The sequence below is a fragment of the Stenella coeruleoalba genome (genome assembly GCF_951394435.1).
Source record: "Stenella coeruleoalba genome assembly, chromosome: 16".
NCBI classification, from domain to species: domain Eukaryota; kingdom Metazoa; phylum Chordata; class Mammalia; order Artiodactyla; family Delphinidae; genus Stenella; species Stenella coeruleoalba.
Window position 1 is genome coordinate 72,063,074 of NC_137162.1, and position 22,523 is coordinate 72,085,596.

Sequence of the window (22,523 nt, forward strand, 5' to 3'; positions counted from 1 at the left end):
CATATAGTAAGCGCTCCCAAAATTGTATGTACTGCCATTAATAATCAAAGTGTTCATCTAATTTCTGTGGTACTTTGCCCTCCGCATTTTCCAGGAAAATGAGCATACATATTATTTGAGCCTCAAACGTCTCACCACCTTCCTTGATCTGGTTATCCATCTCTTTAATCCACGGATCTGTGTGACTGTCTTTTTTGTCCGTGCTGCACTCGTGTGGCACACATTCTGCGTTAATTCAACACACCTTTATTAACATGACTGTCGTCTGCCACAAACTCTGCTAAGAAAGATGACGTCGGGTCCCTGGCCTCGTGGAGCCTGGTCCAGGGAGGCCAGTGGACCTGTGGACAGTGACGAGGGATGCCCTGTGCCGAGCTGTGCCTAGGGGAACAGCATTACTACTGCAGCAGGACTGCCCCCTCCCGCGTAACCAACTGAGAAGGACCTGAAGCTCCTTGGCATTTGGTTTAATTGTTTGTTAATTAACACACATGGGCTGGATAAATCTAAATCGAGCCTTGTTGCAGGGAAGCAGGGATGTGAGAGGAGACAGAAATGGGAGAGAAGATAATGCAGTAAAATGTAGATACAGGTTGCATGGAGTAGAGATGCCGAGAACACAGAAGAGAGTTCCTGCAGAAGACGTGAAGTGGAATCCCTCTTTTTTGTTACTGGGAAGGGGAACAGTAGGGATTTTGGCAGTCTGCATGTGCGGTGTCTTTGAGGACATAAGCTAGTCTTTTTTTTTTTTTTTGCGGTACGCGGGCCTCTCACTGTTGTGGCCTCTCCCGTTGTGGAGCACAGGCTCCGGACGCGCAGGCTCAGCGGCCATGGCTCACGGGCCCAGCCGCTCTGCGGCATGTGTGATCTTCCCGGATCGGGGCACGAACCCGTGTCCCCCGCATCGGCAGGCGGACTCTCAATCACTGCGCCACCAGGGAAGCCCTTGAAAACTTTTTTAATCAAGCATTTGCATTGTAAAAGTAATCCATTGCTCTTTCAAGAAAATGTGGTAAATGTAAACACAGAAGTACAAACGTGAAAAAAATTACCTAGACTACAATCCTCCCCAGACAACTGCTATTGATATTTTTTCTTGATGTGATAGTGTATTTGCAACATGCACTGTGGTATGTGTTCTTTCCCCAGGATTTCTCCACTGTGCTCTTGATGTAGCAAAAGAGTTTACACCCCAGACTTTGAAACCTGCTTTCCACCAATGGTAATTATTTGGTAAAAGAGTCCCCTGGAATTATGAACCCATTATGCACATTTGTATAATACTGTGCTGATGTCAAAGTGATAAAAACTTGAGCTCAGAAACCATATAAATCTGACTAATTATATATGTATCTATTGCATAAAAGACCTTCATTTTCAGTGTCACTGAACAAAAGCAAAATTTACTGAGTTGGTAAACTATGGAAGTGTTATTTTCACATATTAAATATTAACGAGGCTTTAATATTATCCTGAAGTTCTGTCCATTTCAAAGAACAAATCTAATTTTTATGGGAACACAGTGTTTGAGAAGAAAAAAGTTATAAGCTATGGTAAAGAAAGTTAACTCTTGGCAATCTGGAAAATTCTGTCTTCCAGATAGCTAAGCCTTCACTATCATTTCTCCTCTGAGAGTTTATTGGTTCACTCTGTATTTTAGATATGTGAATTAATATCCTAAATTAATGGATGTACTATTAGGAAATTGTTAATTTTTAAGATTAGATGTCTTTAAATTTTTTTGTTATAAAAATAGTAAATGTTCATTAAAAAATTGGGTGGGAGGGCTTCCCTGTGGCACAGTGGTTGAGAGTCCGCCTGCCGATGCGGGGGACACGGGTTTGTGCCCCGGTCTGGGAGGATCCCACATGGCGCGGGGCGGCTGGGCCCGTGAGCCATGGCCGCTGAGCCTGCGCGTCCAGAGCCTGTGCCCGGCAACAGGAGAGGCCACAACAGTGAGAGGCCCACATACCGCAAAAAAAAAAAAAAAAAATTGGGTGGGAGCTGGAAAAGGTAGGAAGATAAATTACCACCAACATTACTTTCACCCAAGGGTCGACCCTATTTATCTTGCTATATAGTTCTTTATGATTTTTTTTTTTGCATCTTTTTCTGTTCTCTATCAGTATTTTTTTTTTTTTTCATTTTTTGGCCGTGCCGTGTGGCTTGTGGTATCTTAATTCCCAGAGCAGGGATGGAACCTGGGCCCTCAGCAGTGAAAGTGCAGAGTCCTAACCACTGGGCCACCAGGAAATTCCTTCTCTCAGTATATATTTCTTTTTCTTTTTAAAAAATATTTATGGGCTTCCCTGGTGGCGCAGTGGTTGAGAGTCCACCTGCTGATTCAGGGGACACGGGTTCATGCCCTGGTCTGGGAAGATCCCACATGGCCGCGGAGCGGCTGGGCCTGTGAGCCGTGGCCGCTGAGCCTGCACGTCCGGAGCCTGTGCTCCACGATGGGAGAGGACACAACAGTGAGAGGCCTAAGTACCGCAAAAAAAAAAAATTATTTATTTGGTTGCACTGGGTCTTAGTTGCGGCAGGCAGGCTCCTTAGTTGTGGCCCACAGGCTTCTTAGTTGCAGCAGGCTGGCTCCTTAGTTGTGGCATGTGAACTCTTAGTTGTGGCATGCATGTGGGATCTAGTTCCCTGACCAGGGCTTGAACCCGGGCCCCTGCACTGGGAGCTCAGAATCTTATCTGCTGTGCCACCAGGGAAGTCCCCCTGTCAGTATATTTCTGATGCACATAGATATGTTTCTTTTGAACTGTAATTTTTGACCACCTAGACTTGAAAGTGATCATCCTTTCTCTCCTTTTCTCTTGCTCCTTACTGATGAACTTCCATTGGCTCTTTCTGGGCTCAACATTACACAAGCCAGTGGCGATGAACTAGAACTTGTTTTTAATTCTGAAACCATATGCACTTGATTGATCAAATAGGTACCTTGGGAACTCTGTAGTCTATGAACACCTGTCTCATCTATAACACAAATTGGCTGCTTGATTTCTTAAAGATATATATATGTTTTCCAGAAGGCAAAGGTCAGATGTCTTCCAGCCTAGGAAAACTGCCAGGGCTAAGTAAAATTCCGCTGATTGCTACACCAGCAGAGGCAGTGTTTAAGTTTTACTTTACTTGTCTCTGTTGCTTTAATTTGTGAGGGACCTTTACCACAGAGCAAGGACCATTGTGCATGATTTCAGTGCTTTTCACATCATTTGCATGTGGTATGTTTTAATAGCCCCTTCATGAATCCTATTAGTCACTTCTTTCCTATATATAAGTAAAACTATGATTAACTTAGATGTATTGGCAAAGTAGGATGGAATGAGGTAATATCTTTTACTGTCTCTACTCTTGCAGTATAAACAAAACTGTCTTAGCCCATTTGGGCTGTTTTAACAACACAGACTGGCTTATAAACAACAGAAATTTATTTCTCACAGTTCTGGAGGCTGGAGGTCGAGGATCAGGGTGCTAGCTTGATGGAGTTCTGCCGACTGCTGACTGTGTGTGTCCTCAATTAGCAGAGAGCAGCAAGCTGCAGGGTCGCTCATGACTAGAAAGGACACTAATCCCGTCATGGGAGTCCCACCCTCCTGACCTCAGCTAAACCCAATCACCTCCCAAAGGCCTCACCTCCAAATACCATCACCCTGGGGATTTAGGCTTCACCATGTGAATTTTGGACACAAACATTCAGTCCATTACAGAAACTGCATTCATTTTTCTGACTTTGATTTAGTCATGTTTTGAATATTGTATGTTTTATTTTCCCAGGTGATTCTGATATACCTCCAAGGTCCCCACTTTGAACATCTGTGGTATTATGTAATAAATTGATGGGAAATCGGGCTGAACTGTTAATGGCTGTCAGATGCTACCTAACTTGGAAAGTTTGGGGGGATTGTGTTAATCCCCACACCCATTTGTTTTCTTAGGATTAACCCCTATCTCTTTAAAAAAACAAAAAACAGGGGCTTCCCTGGTGGCGCAGTGGTTGAGAGTCCGCCTGCCGATGCAGGGGACACAGGTTCGTGCCCCGGTCTGGGAAGAGCCCACATGCCGCGGAGCGGCTGGGCCCGTGAGCCATGGCCGCTGAGCCTGCGCGTCCGGAGCCTGTGGTGCGCAACGGGAGAGGCCGTGGCAGTGAGAGGCCCGTGTACTGCAAAAAAAAAAAAAACAAAAAAAAAAACAAAAAACAATTAGCCAACTAATAAGAGTTTGGTCAACGTAGGTCTTAGAGTACTCTGCTATTTCTTACATCTGGTATACACCTCTTGTATCACCATCATTCTAAGTACTTTTTGCCGTACGTTGTAACAAACTTTGTGTCTCTGTTCCGTGTATATGGTAGCCCTTACATGGATTAGTTGTCATGGGCTGCCTTCCAGAATTCGTTTTTTCAGTCAGACGTTTGGGGTTCAACATATATTTTCCCATAGAAATGATGATAATATGGCAGTTAGGCTAAAACCAAGTAGCTCGAAAAGGTGCACTAAAACCTTTCAAAATTCTATCGTTGAGCGCAGAGGTCATGGTAAAGTTCTCATCAGGCTTTTTTTTGGCCAAGTACTCCCTTCCGCCACCTCTCCCCCCAGCCCAGCATCATGGCTCTCTTTAAATGGGAAAATGCTGTGCTGAGAGAGAAGTGCGATGGTGTTGGGAGCCGTCTCTTGGCTGCCCCCTTTTTCTGCCTTTTTAGTGGTGAGTGTCTGCCCACTGCAAAGACACAGCTAGGGTGGGCTGTGAATTCAGACAGCCAGCTCTCTTTTTACACTCTAAGTTTATCCATTAAAAAAGTTGTGTATTTATTGGGGGAATATAATAACAACTCTTGGGGCCACGTTAATTAACTTTCAGTGGGAGGAAGGGCTACTGAAGAGGAGTAAAGAGTTTGGCTGGGAGGCCACTGACCTGACTTAATTACAAAGCAGCCTTTCAAATAAATATTCTACGAATCGACTATATCCGTTGCTGCTGTGTGCTCACAGACTATGCAGTCAGAAGGGGCTTGGGTTAGCCTGAGAATTTAATGTCTGGCAGTGGAAGAGAGTAGGTGCCTGTTGCGCGAACACTGAGTTAAAAAGGCCGTTAGCTATTATGAGGAAGGAGATGGGGGAGAGTATTACAGATGGAGACCAGCACAGAAAAGATCATCTGCACAGGCAAGGAATGCAGCGCTGGGCTGCTGTTTCCATTCCAGCAAGAATTTCTGACTTTGCACGCTGTAAATTTAAGGTATACCGTCAGATTTGAGGGTTGTTTGATCTCAGGGCAATGCAAGCACTGAAAATCTACTTCTGTCCGAATTGATAGTACTGGTGTGGACTCTTTTTAGGCTGTGGGATTAGATGGACGGGAGATGGAAGGGCAGCTCTGATAAAGAACTTCAGGGGGAATTAATCATGATCATAATTAGTACCGTTTCCTCTAACTTCTCTGGTCTTTAGTGTAAGAGCTCCTCAGCAATGCTGAAAAGTTAGGATTTTTTTAGCTGAAAAAACAAGACTGGAAGCCCTGTTCTTTCTAAGGCCAGAGAGAATATGGACTCCCATAGCACTGCCAGCCTGTGTAATGAAACACCCAAATCCAAGCTGCTGCGCTGGGCTTCCTGTGTTGCCTGCTTCATGGAAACAAATTAGTAGAGCAAACTCGTACAGCAAACCCAAGTTGCACCCCCAGGAGGCCTTGGTTCACTGAAGTGGGCAGCAAATTGATAGCTGGTAGCTCTACCAACAGGTACCAAAAAGAAGCTGAGATTCGTGTTTGTTTTCAACTCCTGTTTTTCCTGCTCTCTTATTTGCTCCTGCATACTCTCGGACTCACTAAGCTACCCCTACTCGGCTACTCCCAAGTATTATTGGATAATTTACCCCAAATCCTACTTGCCCCTCAAGGTGCTCTGAACTCGCTGGTTGGGTGGGACCCAGCTCTTTTGGTCACCATGGTGACTGATACCCATTCCTCTCCTGGCAGCATCCATCACTTTTCCTGAGTCACACCATCTCCCGGGCCAGTGGTGTCCTCAGCTCTTAAATGAAAGGGTGGATTTAGATGATTTCTCTTGCTGCTTCTGGCTCTAAAAATCTCTTACGGAGCTAGTTCAGACTGAAGACAGCTGCCCTCTTGAGACGGACAGAGAATGATAGAGTGGGTGGCCCTGGAAGGGACCTCGGCCGTCATCAAGGCCAGTGTAGATGAGGGCAGGTGAGTACCTACTCAAAGCCACATGCCAAGTCAGTTATACGTGGGCAGAGAGAGCTTTGTCTTGACTTGGCTTTTCAGGGTTACTGATTAGCCTGGTGCATGATGACTCTAAAATTAAAAGTCGTTGGGCATAAGTTTCTACCAGGCATCTCTACTACGAAATGATGCCTTGCTTGAATTTTTTTCTCACCTACCAAGTACCCCCTATCATGTTTTAGTTAAACCTGGGAATAGAGTCCTTAAAGGGTAAATGCCATGGCATTTTGTTTCTTTAAATAAATGGCTGTGAATTGTACTTCAAAGCTTGGCCCAAAATGTGGTCAGAGGATCGCCAAGGTTCTTAGGAGTTCTGCAAGGTGTTCCTGGATTTCTCCTCCTCGCTGCGGGTAGGAACCGTTTAATATCTTGAAGAGCATTTGTGCGTTAGGCGGCTCCAAGCTTCAGCACAGAATGCTTCCGACTCAGTGACTCTTCTGCCTTTTCCCATGCGAAGAAAGTGTACCGAGGCTGTGTTTCCAGTTGACTCCGTGTGATCTTGGCTCATTCACTTGTGTAGTAAGGTCTGTCTGCTCTGGTTGCTTTAAAAGACTACCTTTTGTCCAGGGAATTGGTCTCTCTTTACTGTATATATAGAGATCTTTGATCAAAGAGAAATAACCTGCTAAAAAGATACGAACTCTGCTACTTCGACGTCTTTACAGCTGTGCAAACAAAAATAATTCGTTGAGCCTGTGATTGAAAAGGTAACTTGCTATTGGTTGACGAGACAGCATGGGGCAGTAGCACAACCTTTTCCCCCTTTTAAAAAAGATTCCTGTTAAAGTTACTTAACATCTCAAGCATATAGACAAATACAAAGAATGATATCACACATTCCCTCTCCCCGGCTCTGTGAAGTCTGTTCATCGTGGCACTTTCTACCCCCCTCACTAGCCCTCTTTCTCTTCCTCTCTCTCTCACTCTTTACCAGAGTCTATAATTTGTTTCCTTTACTGTCTTGGCCCCCACTACAAGGTAAGGCCCCTGAGGGCAGACATTTCTGACTCCTTAGTTCCCTGTTATATCATCCCTATTAACCAGTGTCTGACATTGTTCTCTGTATTTGCATATTGCTTTACCTTAGTGGATTAAATTAATTGCTTCCGCGTATTGCTTCTTTTTATGAAGTAGAATGCAGTTCGGGGTTCCTTCTGCAACTGCCCACCCCACCCCCCCCAAATCAAATTTTCCTTCTTCCCTACCTCACCGTAGGTAACCTGTATTGTGAATTCGGCGTTTATCCTTTTTGCATATGCTTTTTATATCTTAGGACATATTTATGTGTACCAGTTAACCACTACGTAGAATTGTCTTCAGGTGTTTGAGTTATTTATATAAATAGTACTATAACCTTTCTGGTTTAATGTTGAACTACATGCAGGACTGGGGGGACAAACCCAGTTAAGTCCTGGGACAACTAGTAAGCAGAACTCCTCAAACCCTCTTTAAGGAAGACTTTCCATGTGCCTTGCATAAATGCTGAGGCAACCACTGGGATTCACATACCGGATAGCAATTAAGCTTTAACATCAAAGAATGAACCTGTCTCGATGTTCTCAGTTAAAGTTTAAGAACTAGATGCGCTTAATGTATCTGTGCCAGAAAATTGGCCGTTCCTTTGCAGTTTTCTCCATGAAAAGGGGTCCTAATGGTCCAATCAAAAAGAATCTAATTAACGAAGTTTAAGTGGTCTACAATTCTCAGCAAAACTGTTTTCCTTCCTTCAGCTGAGACGAGAGAAGATTGACCTTGAAAATACTTTGGAACAAGAACAGGAAGCACTAGTGAATCGTCTCTGGAAAAGGATGGATAAACTTGAAGCTGAAAAGCGGTTCGTTTAGTCTTGCTGTTCGGTGTTCTGTACGTATGTGTGTGTTGGAGGAGTGGGGTAGCTTGCTGGGTGTGACCGAGGAATGACAGTGGGACATTTTAATTCCTTGATCAAGTGGAAAAAATGTTGATAGCCTGTCCTCCTGTTGGTCACTTCTTTATACTTCTCCCTCACTGACCCGGTAAAATTTCTTTTCGTTTGGTATTAAATCCTGTGAAATTTCATTAAGGAGCTATTGTTCGCCTCTGTTGTTCTAGAGGATGGTTGCAGTTCCAGCTTTTTACCTAATTGAACTGGCTTCCCCACTCATTTTCTCAAGTGCTTCGGATATGTGCTGGGTACTGTGAATTATCACACATTTCTAGAAGGTACTTCATGAGGAAGGCTGGGATTTTGATAGAAAAACGATCATCTGTGTGTTTTGAGACTTGCTATAAAGAAATACTGGTACATATTTAATTAAGGTTAGGGTTCTTGGTGTTAAACGTATATACATGGATATGGAATACTCAGCAGCACATATTTCTTGAACCCCTGTGTGCAAGATCCGGTTGGGCCCTTAGATTTAAGTACTGTGTGCTTTGGGGGTGGGTGGAGTGGACCTTGAATAATGGCGGGAGGTTCTGTGGGTGGGATGTGTGTCTGGGTGTAGAAAGGGAGCTCCTTGAAAATATTCATTCATCTCCTTCACCACGATCTTCTGTTTGCTAGCCAGAGACATTTGCCATAAGTACTTGGTTTGGATAAACATCCGTAAATTGAGTTCATCTCAAGATTTGCAACATAGAGCCATACCACAGGCTTAAGAAAACTGACAATCTGAGGTGTATCTATACGGAATTATGCAAGCAGTAGTTGAATCAGCTGTGTTTTGCCTTATTACAGTAGTGCTAATAAATTGAAGCTTGAAAAATGATTTCATATAATAGATGGGGGGACCATTACAATATTTAACCTACTAGGTTTCTCAACAAGGCCTGAAGGTAATTCACAGTTTGCACTTGGGTAAACTCAACGGTAAAAAGGTGAAAACCAAACGAAACCAGAAACTTCCCAGCAGCGTATAAAAAGGGGCAGAGAGGTCTGTTGCCAGTCTGTCTTCCTTTTTAAAAAGCAGTGGGAGGTTTTATATATATAAGTACCAAATTATTGCATCGAACAGTATGAGATTGTCACTTTGTAGAATATTCATGTTTTATGTGCTTCAAAATAATGATAATTGGTAGAGAAGGTGGCAACCACCAGTTATTAACCCAGTACATTTTGGTTTTGTTTTTTTTAACTCTTGTTACCTTTGCTGTGGCCTGAAGCAAGGGGCCTTCGGTCCAGTTTGCCATACCTTCAGGACTGGTTTTTCAGGAGGGGAGTTGAGAAGTCAGTCTCTTTACATGATGTCACTCTCCAAGGAGAGTCATAGTCTGTAAGTGTCAACTGAAAGCCTTGAGAGGAAGTTCCTCCAGTGTGGCCGTTCCCTGCAACCCAAGCCTGTGGACCATTTAGTCAGCGGATCATTCTGATTGCCCAGTGTATTCCGGCATGATAATCAGAAGCCAGTGTTACAGACTTTTTTTTCATTAAGGCTTAATTACCAGTGGCCGTTTGAAAGGAGAAAAAGGAAGGTGGCTCCTTCAGCTCTGCCCTCTGACTTGACTGTCAGGTAGGGGCGACCAGAAGTTGATGGAAAATGGGCACAGGAGTCAAACAATTCATTGAGTTTTGGCGATTAACATGGGCATGCTGTTAATGAACCTCGCGGCTAGAATTTGTTGTTTTTGTCTTTATTTATTTTTCTGATTGCTGAGAACTTATTCATGTATTTTTTAAATAGACAATGGTGAGCATCAAATCAACGTTTTGTGTTTTAAAGGCAAACTGTTTTTCATTGTTGGAATTTTCTTTTCAATGAAGAATCCTGCAGGAGAAATTAGACCAGCCGGTGTCCGCTCCCCCATCGCCTAGAGACATCTCCATGGAGATCGACTCTCCAGAAAACATGATGCGACACATCAGGTTTTTAAAGAATGAAGTGGAGAGGCTGAAGAAGCAACTGAGAGCTGCCCAGTTACAGCGTACGTAGCCTTGGTGTCACTGGTCGTCTGTCCACAGAATTAATCCACTTACCAAGTATAGAGTTTTACCTATATTTACTATTGAATTTGTATAAATCAAATTCATATTGTGTTTCATTGCTAGTACATATTTATATGTCTGTCATCCTGGAATAGACTTTAAAAAAAAATTACAGTAGGGCAGGGCAAATAGTTTAGAATACTTCTAGAAAATCACATAATTTCAGGATGGTCCAGAATCAGAGGTACTATTTCTTTTTTTTTTTTAAATAAATTTTTATTAGAGTATAGTTGATTTACAGTGTTGTGTTAGTTTCTGTGGTACAGCAAAGTGAATCAGTTATTCATATACACATATCCACTCTTTTTTTTTTGGATTCTTTTCCTGTATAAGGTCGTTACATAATATTGAGTAGAGGTCCCTGTGCTATACAGTAGGTCCCCATTAGTTATCTATTTTATATCAGTGTTACTATTTCTAACCTTCTCCCTGGTGTTCACCCCTCGGATGGTGCTAACAGAAGCAGTGCAGGAGACCTCAGTGTACTTTGGGGGCATTAGGCAGAAAACAGTGTTTATCTTCTTTACTACCGAAATTTGGCCTCAGCTAACGATTGTTCATGGTGGTTGAGGAATAAATGCTTTTGAAATTTCTCCTTTTTATTTTTGGAAATCAAAGGAACTAATTTCTGGACACTTGATTACATCACTCTGCATTCACTTGGGTTTCTTCTGTTTTGGTTTTTAGGCCGTTCAACTTATTTGAATAGATAATACAGTGAAAGGTATGCAGGGGAAAAATAAGTCTCCCTTTCACCCCTGATCCCCAGCCGCCCAGTTCTCACAATTAACACATTTTTAATATATTTTTCAGGTGTGTGTGTGTGTATAGACTTTTTTTTTTTTTTTTGCAATACGCGGGCCTCTCACTCTTGTGGCCTCTCCCGTTGCGGAGCACAGGCTCCAGACGTGCAGGCTCAGCGGCCATGGCTCACGGGCCCAGCCGCTCCGCGGCTCATGGGATCTTCCAGGACCAGGGCACGAACCCGCGTCCCCTGCATTGGCGGGCGAACTCTCAACCACTGCGCCACCAGGGAAGCCCTGTATAGATTTCTTTTATACAAATAGTAGCACAGTGAACATACCCTTTTGCATTTTTCTTTTCACTCACTATGTCTTACAGTTTTTTCCCTGCCAATATATACAGAGCTGCCTTACTCCCCCTGCCCCTCTTTTTTTGAATCTTTTGGCCGCACCGTGTGGCATGTGGGATCCTAGTTCCCCGACCAGAAATTGAACCCACGCCCTGTGCTTTGGAAGCACGGAGTCTTAACCACTGGACCGCCAGGGGAGTCCACTCCCCCTGTTAAAGGCTCTGTAGCATTTGAGTGTATGGATACACTGTAACTTATTTAACTCATCCATTACCAACAGACCCCTTTGGGTGGTGATGCTACAACCATAGCGAACATCTCTGTACAAACGTTTGATACCTGTGCACGAACACCTTCAGGGTAAATTCCACGGCGTGGATTTGCTGAGTCAGATGAAATGTGCATTTAACATTTCAGCGCTTCTTATCTTTATGTTTTCTTCTCCGAAGCTGATTTCAAGTTCTAGTGCAGTAGTGCCTCTGGGATGGGTGCATCAAGGTTCTCCTGGGAGCCTTTAAGAAGTACAGTGTGGTCAGTTTCCTGTTGCCGCTGTTAACAGATGAGCACAAACTTAGTGATTTAAAACAACACAAATTTATGATATCATGTTTTTTGGAGGCCTGGGTTCAAAATAGGTCTCACTGGGCTAAAATCAAGGTGTCAGCAGGGCTGGTTCCTTGTAAAAGGCTCTAAGGGAGAATCCGTGTCCTTGCTTGTTCCAGCTTCTGCGTTCTCTGGCTTATGACTCCTTTGCATTGGTACCAGTCCCACCTCTGCTTCTTGTCACATCTTTTCCCTCTGACCCTCCTGCCTTCCCTGTGTAAGGACTCTTGATTGCCTCGGGCCCAGACAGATAATCCAGGATGAGTTCCCATCTCAAGGTCCTTAATTTAATCACACCTGCAAGTCTCTTTTGCCATGGAAGGCAACCTGGACACGGGCTCCAGGGATTAGGATGCAGACATCTTGGGGAGTCCACTGTCCTGTCTAACCCCATCCAGGGTTCTGGGCTTTTACTCTAGGGGTGGAGCCTGGTCCGCTGTATTTTTTAAATAGAGGTGATTCTGATATGTACCCCGGCTTGAGAACCATAATGGATGTGTATTCCGTGAAAACAAATCAAGGAGTTCTCAAATATTAGTTGCTTTAGGTTAGGATATTTTTTGAGTTTTTGCTGTGTTGGACAGACACAGGTCTTGTGAGCCCCTTTCTGAACTCTTTCCACTGCTGTCAGTTTATATTTTTCTTTCTGGTATAGACTTGCCTTGTTGTTCCCCAGACAACATTTTTAGAAGAAATTTGGGAAGAATATCTTACTTCCTCTACTTCCTTCCTACTGTACTGTTTGGTCTCTGGAGAGACTGAGGATGTCAGCAGAGGCTTCTGCAAAATGCTGTTTGGATTCTGTGAGGACAGGGAAGGCCGTGGCACTTAGCTGCACACAGTAGCTTTGGGTTGGGTGTAGAGGATGAGTTAATGGCTTTCCTCATCCACCTGCCTCTGCCTCCTTAGGTTGGATAACCTTGTCCACTTTGAAAGCTCCTGGGGCACTTGGTCCCTGTCCCCCAAGTCCAGCTGTGTCTGAACTTGAACCGCTCTCCCAGTAGCTCTCAACTGACATTAGAGTCCCCTGGGGAGTTTTTGGTAGACCAGTGGAGAGGCTTCATCCTCAGGGTTTCTGATTTAAGTGGTTTGGATGGGGTCTGGACACCCCATCCAATACGGCTAGTATTTTCTAGCCATAAACCTGAAAGGGAATTTAAAAGGTACAGGCCACCTTGGGATCAGGTAGGACTCGTCTCTTGGGAGACTGTCCGTAAGTCACCCTCAGTTGACACTGTCTTTGACTAACTGCTGTGAGATGGCTGAAGATGGGGGCAACATAACCTCAGGACCCTGAGTCCTAGGGAGCTCTTTGTGGGAGAAAGAGGAAGACTCCTGAGAGTAAATCTATGGTCTTTTGAAGTCAGGTGTGCGGTAGCCAGCAGAGGGCACCCAAGGAATGCCACGGCGTCAGCCATCTGTGCCTGGGTCTCTCACTCCCAGAGGCTGTGGGCCTGGCGCCTTCTCCGTGCCTCCAGCTTCTGGGTTAATTGCCAGACTGCCAGGAGGTCTTTTCAGCCATCACCCCTGGTGACTGATGTTCTTGTCGGTAGCTTATTGTTGAAGGATCCCCCTGCTGGTTTCCCCAGATGCTAGAGGATTGCCATTTTCTTTGAAAGACAGTGTTTCCTCTTAAGTAATTATTCTCAAAGCCTCATGAATCCTCAGTTCTGCGAAGCTTTCCTATTTATGGAAAAGAAAGGCAACCTCCTCCGACAACTGTCCCTCTCGTCTAGAAACAGTAGATACTCCAAGAGGTCAATGTAGCGATGCCTGTAGAGCAAGTGAAAAATTCCATCTGCTGACATATTTGGGATGAAATAACTTAAATCATTTATATTAAAAGTGTACTTTGTAAATATTTTCCCAGCATGCCTTCCATTAAAGTGATTTTTGCATCTGGATTAGACAGCAGGGTTTCTGGTTAGATTGAAAACGGCCCAGGAATATAGTGTTTAATAATGTTGGTATTTCCATTTGAATTTCTGAAATAAGGATATTCAAGATACCAAGATAAGTATTCAAGATACTTAGTGACAACACAGGACAGCGGGGAGGGTCATGTTTTCCCATTGCCTGGAAGGACGCTAGAGGGCGCCACAGAGTCCTGCACAGGGTCACTCAGAAGGGCAGGGGTTACAGTGGGTCCAGGCAACTCAGCAGAACGAGATTCCAGAGCCCCAGGAAGGTATCAGTTCCACATTTCAGATTCGCAGGAAGGATGATCTGGCTGGCTTAGCCTGGGTCCAGTGTCTCGCCCTGGGGCTGGTTAGCTCTGGCCGGCGCTGTAGCAGAGACCTCTCCGCATACGGGGCAGCTCCCAAGGAAGGGGTATTTGTCATAAGCACGGTGCCATGCCGAGCTCCTGGCTGCATGTATGTCTTTACCTGCTGTCTGACTCCGAAAGACTGTGCGTAAGTCAGGAAGCAGTAACACAAACGCCGAAAACTAGACTGATTTGAAATATTGATCTAAAGTTGCTTGTTCTGTCAGTTTCTAGTTTTATAAAAAGATGTATAACTGTGACCTAGCACGCTGAGTACACTGGTTCTCCGTGTGCAAACCGCTTCCCCCCCACCCCGCACCTCCCAGTGCGCTGGGGGGTGTGCTAACAAGTGTGACCCGTGGGTGTGCTCCCATAGGTGACCTATCCCGCTGTGTCTGGAGTTGACAGACAGCAGAACTGGTGCCTGGAGGGGAGCCCCGTGGGCTGAGTCTGTTCCCCCAGCTGGACCCCGTTCCCTCTCCGCTCCAGCAGTATAGAGGGAGCTCTGGGAGCTGCTCGGGCCACACGTAGCTCCAGCATTCCTTCCTCTACATAAAGCCCTTTAGAAGGCAGGGAAGCAGGATGGAAGATGCCTAACCTGACAGCACTGCTTTTCGTATGTTTTTCTAAATGCACATCGTGGGTCAACCTTGGAACCTGGGATAAACTGGAAATCCAGATCTCATCTGTGTGTGGGAGAGTGAGAATGGCTGTCTTTCAGCACTTCTTGGTCTGTGGCACAGGAGCTGGACCACCGTCTTTTTGAAGCGTGTACTGTGACTGCACGGACCGTGGTTTAATTGAGAACTCTGGCCTTTCAGATTCTGAGAAGATGGCGCAGTATCTGGAGGAGGAACGCCACATGAGGGAGGAGAACCTGAGGCTGCAGAGGAAGCTGCAGAGGGAGATGGAGAGAAGAGAGGCCCTCTGTCGGCAGCTCTCCGAGAGCGAGTCCAGCTTAGAGATGGATGATGAAAGGTGCGTGCGTGTCTCACGAGCCTCGGGAAAGCAGCAGCCCAGGCTCCAGCCCCTCTTCACCTCCTGTAAGAGGAGGCAGCAGACGGCAGGGACGTTTATTTATTGTGATGATGAATACTGTGGCCTCAGTGCGGATGCTGAGAATGGGATAAATGAAGACGTTTGACCGTCCTCCTTAAACACAAAAAGACACACAAAAAATGGCCTTTCCCAGATTACTCGGTGGGACAGACATGGAGGCGGGTTTTGTGTCGGGAGGCAGCGTTTGCAGGTGTCGTTGAATCGTCCCATCCTGGAGCATGGGCGCATATCTTAATCCCTAGGTACAGGTGAGCAGGCGGTGCGCGGTACAGCCTGAGGAAGCAAATACATCCGGGGGGCGAAAGAGTCCACGGCGGGGTGGGTGGAAGTTGTTCAAAGCCAGAGGCTTTGGTTCACCACATTTGGTAACTTCAACCTTTTTGCAGCTGGTTTTCAAAAACAGAACTCACGCAGTGCATTTATCTGCTCAGGTCGCAATGTCAAGTCCCCTCACTGGCCCTCTGGGAAATGGGCCGGCATAAGAGAGGCATCCTTTGGTTAACTAGAGGACACGGCTCAGTTCTCCTTGCTCACCCAGATTTTCCTTTCCTTCCCCACCTGCCCTCCTCTGTGCTTGGGAGTGAGGTGATCGTTAAGATAAGCAACATCCACCTGTGCTGGGCAGCCAGCACCTCAGACCAGGGTCTGCCAACGGCTGTGAGGACTAGTACAGGCTGTCGATGCCAGAGCACGTTGTTTGAACGCATGTGGGCAGTGTTAGCAGATCAGCACTCTGTTTCTCTTATTGAAATAGATCCAGAGGGCTAACAAGGCTTTTTTTTGTGTGGTATGCGGGCCTCTCACTGTTGTGACCTCTCCCGTTGCAGAGCGCAGTCTCCGGACGCGCAGGCTCAGCAGCCATGGCTCATAGGTCCAGACGCTCCGCGGCATGTAGGATCTTCCCGGACTGGGACATGAATCTGTGTCCCCTGCATCGGCAGGCGGACTCTCAACCACTGCGCCACCAGGGAGGGGCTTTTGATTAATTTGCTGTGGACAGTATTTGCTGTGGTATTATCGTTTCATGAAAAATGTAAATTTTTCTATAATGAAGATCTGGTCTTTTTTTTTGGCTGCACTGCACAGCTTACAAGGTCTTAGTTCCCCGACCAGGGATGGAACCCAGGCCCTCAGCAGTGAGAGCACAGAGTCCTAACCATTGGACCACCAGGGAATTCCCGATCTACTTTTATAATTTAAAAAGCTTTATAAAAAACAGACTGAGATCTGTTTTTTAAAAAAAATATCTTCCTCATTTGAAAAGAATAAAGAAGATTCTTTCTCAGAAGTTTCTATCATGAAACTATCAACCTTAACTCTGAATTTCACTGATCTGCTTCTGACGGTGTCTCCTTCTTTCTGAAACTCTTCTCCTCTGAAAACCATTTCATTGAAAACATAAGCTACAATAGTAGATAACTTATTAACTACTCGTTTAACCACCTTAAGACATGGAGCAGAGCATGTATTAACACACACAGTACCCTGTGCTTGATTTTGGTTACGACATACTCTGAGGGACAGTTTCTCTGACTGTGGTGACAGCACTGAAGCTACTTCAGGCTTTCCAGATAAATTTTTTTTTTTTCCAGGATTGGTGTTCACTCCAGAAGGTTTGCCTTACCTTTTTAGGTTAGATTGTCCCAGGTAGAGTACCGCTGTTGAATAAAGACATCTGCTCTCTCTACTGGGAATGATGATGTCAGATCTGGGAGGAAGAAAATAGTCAGACACTTGAGACGTCTACAAGTGTGTTTAATTCCTTAAAGACCAAGAGGCGGTCTTAGCCACCCCCCTGGCTGTAGAATACAAGAGGTCCAGCCTGGTGGCACTGTGGTGGGCCGTGCTAAAGAGAGAAGGAAGAATTGGTGGTAGGCAGCTCGTTGAGAGGTGCATGCCAAACTTGGGAGTCTAGGGCTTCCCTGGTGGCGCAGTGGTTGAGAGTCCGCCTGCTGATGCAGGGGACACGGGTTCGTGCCCCAGTCCGGGAAGATCCCACATGCCGCAGAGCGGCTGGGCCTGTGAGCCATGGCCGCTGAGCCTGCGCGTCCAGAGCCTGTGCTCCGCAACGGGAGAGGCCACAACAGTGAGAGGCCCGCGTACAGCAAAGAAAAAAAAGAAAAAAAACCTTGGGAGTCTGGTTTTCTTCGAGTTGAATAAACTAGCATAGGAATACCTGTGTTAAAAGTTCCTCACGTGAACTGGTTGCATATCAGGGCTGAGATGTTTCCTGGGATAGAAACGCCTGCACATGTGGCCGTTCCTTCCTTTGGCCAGAAGGCCTGGGAAGGATCGCTTATTAGGGAGTCTCTCAAGCAGAAATTCCTCCTCCTCAGCTCTCTGTGCTTGTTCACAAAGTGCGGCCTGATGTGACTTCCGAATCCAGTAATAAGTCAGATCCGGCACGGCGTGACCTGCAGAGGTGCTCAGCCCATGTGTCATTTATTATATTCCACGTTCTGCATTTGAACACATGACTGTTAGTTAAGCAAGCCCTGCCTTGTGGACAATTGACATCCATTTCACGGGATCACATTATCTCCAATTCGATGATATGCGTCTCAGAGGGCTTGTTTGGTTTTGCCTTTCAAGTAACAGTTTACAGGTAGCCACTAGAACGTGGATTTGTCTAATTCTTGGGACAGTGGTGGTGAATGTCTACATAGCTATAGTGTGATGGAGAAAAGCCTGGTCCTCTCTGTTGCATGACGTAGCTCTGTCACCAGGCCTCCATCCTGAGCGAAAACACCCCGGATTCCCTCACCTGTGCCCCTGGGGAGAGAGCTTTGCCAAGCAGTGGAACAGCGTGGCTCTGGGGTCCACATTATACATGTCTCCTCACTGCAGCATCGATTTCTAAACATTCAGGAGTTTGACCTCAGGATGTGAACCCCAAACATTTTCTCATAGGAGCTTTCTTAGGAACTACTGCAACGCAGGTGGCTCTAACCATCTCCTTCACTCCTCTTAGGTATTTTAACGAGATGTCTGCACAAGGATTAAGACCTCGCACTGTGTCCAGCCCGATTCCTTACACACCTTCTCCCAGTTCTAGCCGGCCGATATCACCTGGTGAGTACGTGTTCTCAGCTACCTCTGTTTCTGCTGTATTTAACGTATCCCTGCATACATTCCCTTCTAGCATCTGAAAAGCTTGTAAACAGAGGGTGGTCACGTGTTGTCCAAAAACACCAGAAATGATCAGTGCTATCACAACTGAGTCTTAGCTTGCAATTTTAAAACAGTGTCAGCTGGTGGTTTTCTGGAACCAAAAAAGTAACTTAACTCTAAAAAACCTTTCTAAAAAGACTATCTTTGACTATGATTTTAAGTGCCGGTGGTTTGACAAAAACCTCGGACAGATTTCTGAGATGCACCATAGCATATCTTTTATGGGTTCTCTCATTATGGTCTACATACCTCATCTCCTTTTTATCCTCAGAATAATTAACGCAGGCGTCGTGTTAAAATTGAGGAAGCAGTCATTTGGTGGGTCTGTAGCTACTGGTCACGTGGCCAGGAAGTGGCCGTGGCCAGGCAGGGCGTGTCTTGCTTCACACAAAGCCTGTGTTCTTTCGAGCACGAGCTGCGTCCTGCTATTTCCACTGGTGGGTGAGTGGGCCTCGGCCCTAGCAGGCAGGCCGTGCAAGAAGGAACTGGCTGCGCTTCTGCCTCTGGCTTTGCCCCTCAGAAGCCTTTCCCTCAAAGGCGTGCTTGTGTTCATCTGACCCTGAAAAACCCTCTCCCCAGGGTCTCTGGCTCGGTACCCGCACAGCATGGGGCTTTCGGGCCAGGAGGGCAAGTAAATGATCCAGCAGGGAAGAAAGAGGAAGCAGGGGGCCGGAGGGGGTGTGTGTGGGCAAGTGGGGTGGAGGGAGGAAAGCAAAGGTAGTCGGCCAAGGGATCGTGTCTTGTGACTGAAGTGTCCAGGCTGACGTTCTTGTGCGCGCTGGTAAACAGATTTTCAACAGAGTTGGGGAAAAACGTGTGTGGGGAGGGGGGAAGGGCGGTGGCGGAGCACTTTCGCACAGAATACAGTGAGGTGACGGCTTAGAAGGGTGGCATCAATAAAGGTTTTGTGGCTTCGGGCAGTAAAACAGCTTCAGGTTAGGGTGACGTCTCATTTTGTCTGTTTGTAATCATTAGACACCAGGGACGCCCTTCAGGTTGACCGAGGGGAAATGCTGCAGCCTCGCGGGTGGCCGTGGGTAGCGGCAGGCAGGAGGGGCTTGGGTTTGTGAGTTTAGGATCCAGCCCAAGCACTGTGCTGCTGTGACTTTTTGTTTTTGTAAGAGGGGTGATTTTTAAAAAGTCCAACACGAAGTGTGGCAGCTTTTGTCCGCTTGGGGCCGGCACGCTCTCTGGCATGTGACGGGGGGAAGAGGGGCTGTGTGCGAACCAAAAGAACTTTGTGTTGTGGATCCACAGCGCAGTCCTCAGCTGTTCTTGCCCCGAGGATGTTCCTGAATCTGTTTCTCCTGCTCTGCAGTGGCCTTGAGGTCTCTCCAGAAGCTTCCCTCCCTAGCCGCCTCTCAGTTTTCCCCAAATAGCACTTGGATTTCGTTACCGTGATAAAGGTTGTCTTTGCTTTCTGATTTATTGATGTAAAAGGAAGTCATGAGTTAGGAAGAAGCAAGAAGGAGGGAGGCTTTTATAGTTGATCGTGATGCTGATTCATGCTAATATAAATTCATGTTCTCTTTGATTTATTTAAACCTACAGTCGTGTAACTTCCAGTTCATTAAATATAGTGTTGTGGTCATTGAAGAAAGAAAAAAACAAAAGTGAGGCCTTGGTTGGGAATATTAACTTCTATGGTAACAAATACTCTGCAGGAAGATTTTATTCCATGCACAGAATTTTGGCTTTCGCTGGCCCTGTTCCTGTAATGTGGGGCTTGCTTGTATAGACAAGCTAGTTGGTTTTTCCCTTAAACTACATCATAATAAGTAACACCTAGATTTTTTTTTTCTCTCAGCCAGCCTTAGTGAGAACATTTGTATCGTATTTTAAGTTCTATAATATCATCAAAGTAGATTATAATCTCCTATTTGGCGGTAGAATTACTCCTATTCTGATCTAGTCCATTGGATACATAATACATTAGCACAATCTGAATTTTCAAGTTTTCTTTTCACTTTATTTTTTGTTGGAAGAACTTGTGCTTCTCCGTATTAAGAATATCTAATCACTTCTCTAGTGGAATTATGCTGTTTGTATAGTTTTCATTTCCATTTGAAGCATTTTGGCTTTTCTTCTTCCCTTACCATTTCTGGTTAACATTGGCATTGGCAGTCTTGCATTTTCACTGACTTGGAATATTTTGAGGGCGATCTCACAATTTGATTGAAAGGTACATTTCCCAGTACTTCTGAAAAATCTTCTGCTTGCTTATGTGTGGATTATATAGAGGGACAGGATTATTTTTTCAACAATTTTTTTCAGGTTGTTCACTATTTGATATAGCCTGAGAAAAAGACATTCCCAGTTAACATATTTTCATATGCCTACATCAGCCATGGGGAATACTGACGTTTTAAAAAGGATCTACATCCCACTAGCCACAGGCACACCCACCACCCAGATCTTGGTTTCTAATTCCATTCTCCAATGAAGAGAACTAGGGCTCCTGGAAGAAATGGATGTTTCTAGGGCCTTGGGCAGGGAACATACAAGATGAACGTGGACAGTCTGGTCATGCCAGAAAGTTAGGAGAAGGTCAAAAAACTGAAAGATGAGGATAGGTCCAAGAGACGCAGGAGGAAACTAAAAGTGCTCCCAAAGGCCCAAACTGGAACAGTTCGAGCAATGAAATAAATAATGTAATATTAGATTATAACCCAAACATAAAACAAATATACATTGGTTCACACTGATATGAACAAATGACTGACTGAGTAAATAAACACGAGAGAAGAGAGAAATCACCTATACAGAAGAATTCCAAATAATTGACATAGAGACTCCATCTTCACGGAAGTGGAAATAGCTCCCTACTCTTTAAATGTGGGCTAAAGATAGGGACTTCCTTGCAAAGAATACAGTGTAAAAGGGAGGGGGGGGGGAAAAGAGTACCTTGGGACTTCCCTGGTGGTCCAGTGGTAAAAAAATCCACCTTACAATGAAGGGGGCGCGAGTTCAATCCCTGGTCAGGGAACTAAGATCCCACACGCCGGGGGCCAGCCAAGCCTGCGCGCCACAACTACTGAGCTCGCGCACCTCAACTAGAGCCCACGTGCTGCAAACTGCAGAGTCCACGCCCTCTGGAACCCGTGCACCACAGCTACAGAGCCCAGGCTCCCTGGGGCCTGTGTGCCACAACTAGAGAGCAGCCCGCGCACCACAAGGAAGAGCTCGCGTGCCGCAACTAAGACCCGACACAGCCAAAAATAAATAAAATAACTAACTAAATAATAATAAAAAAACCTTCTTAGCTATTTAAAAAAAGAAAGTACCTTTACAGAGGAAAAACTTGACAGGCACTGCCTTATCTGGGAGATCAAGGTCAGCATCGACAGTGGTCAGTCATGTCAGTAGTATGTACCCTTGATAGGATGTGATGAGAAGGGCCCTTTACCTCTGTAGTCTTCCTCCTCAAAACGAATCACCCCAGTCTAACCACGTGGAAAACATCAGACAGTAGAGGGACAGTCTGTCTATAAAATACCTGATCAACACACCTTAAAACTGACAAGGTCATCAAAAACAAGGAAGTTTGAAGAACTATCTCAGCCAAGAGGTGCCTAAGGAGACATGAAAACTAAATAGCATGTGGTATCCTAAATGGGTTCCTGAAACAGGAAGAGGACATTAGGCGAAACCTCAGGAAATCCAGATAACATGTGGACCTGAGTTAATAATAATGTGTCAACATTGGTTTATTAGTTGTGATGAAGGTACCACACTGGCTTAAGAAGTTAATAATAGGGCATCTTTCAGAATTCCCCAGTGGTCCAGTAGTTAGGACTCTGCACTTTCACTCCCGAGGGCCTGGGTTCGATCCTGGTTGGGGAACTAAAATTCCACAAGCCTCGGGGCACGGCCAAAACATAATAATAATAATAATAATAACGGGGAATCTGAGTGTGTGAGATGCAGGAACTCTCTGTACTATTTTTGCCACTTTCTGTAAACCTAAAACTATGCTAAAATAAAAAAATTTATTTTAAAGAAAGCTACTAACATAGATGAAATCACCTAGTCGTGGAAGATGGAGGGAGAAGAGGAAAACCCTCCCATCTGATCCTGAAGGATGTAATATGTAGAGGTCAGGTACAGGAGGAAACCTG

At 45.3% G+C, this 22,523-nt stretch overlaps 1 protein-coding gene across 1 annotated transcript in view; it reads left to right on the forward strand.

Annotated features, from left to right (window-relative positions):
- CCDC6 (coiled-coil domain containing 6) overlaps positions 1 to 22,523 on the forward strand; it is a 115,526-nt gene that overhangs the window by 79,551 nt on the left and 13,452 nt on the right. The window contains exons 4-7 of the mRNA XM_079899305.1: positions 7,980 to 8,083; positions 9,992 to 10,152; positions 14,997 to 15,153; positions 18,206 to 18,306. Coding sequence (XP_079755431.1) covers positions 7,980 to 8,083; positions 9,992 to 10,152; positions 14,997 to 15,153; positions 18,206 to 18,306 — 523 coding nt within the window. The remainder of the gene's footprint in view (positions 1 to 7,979; positions 8,084 to 9,991; positions 10,153 to 14,996; positions 15,154 to 18,205; positions 18,307 to 22,523) is intronic.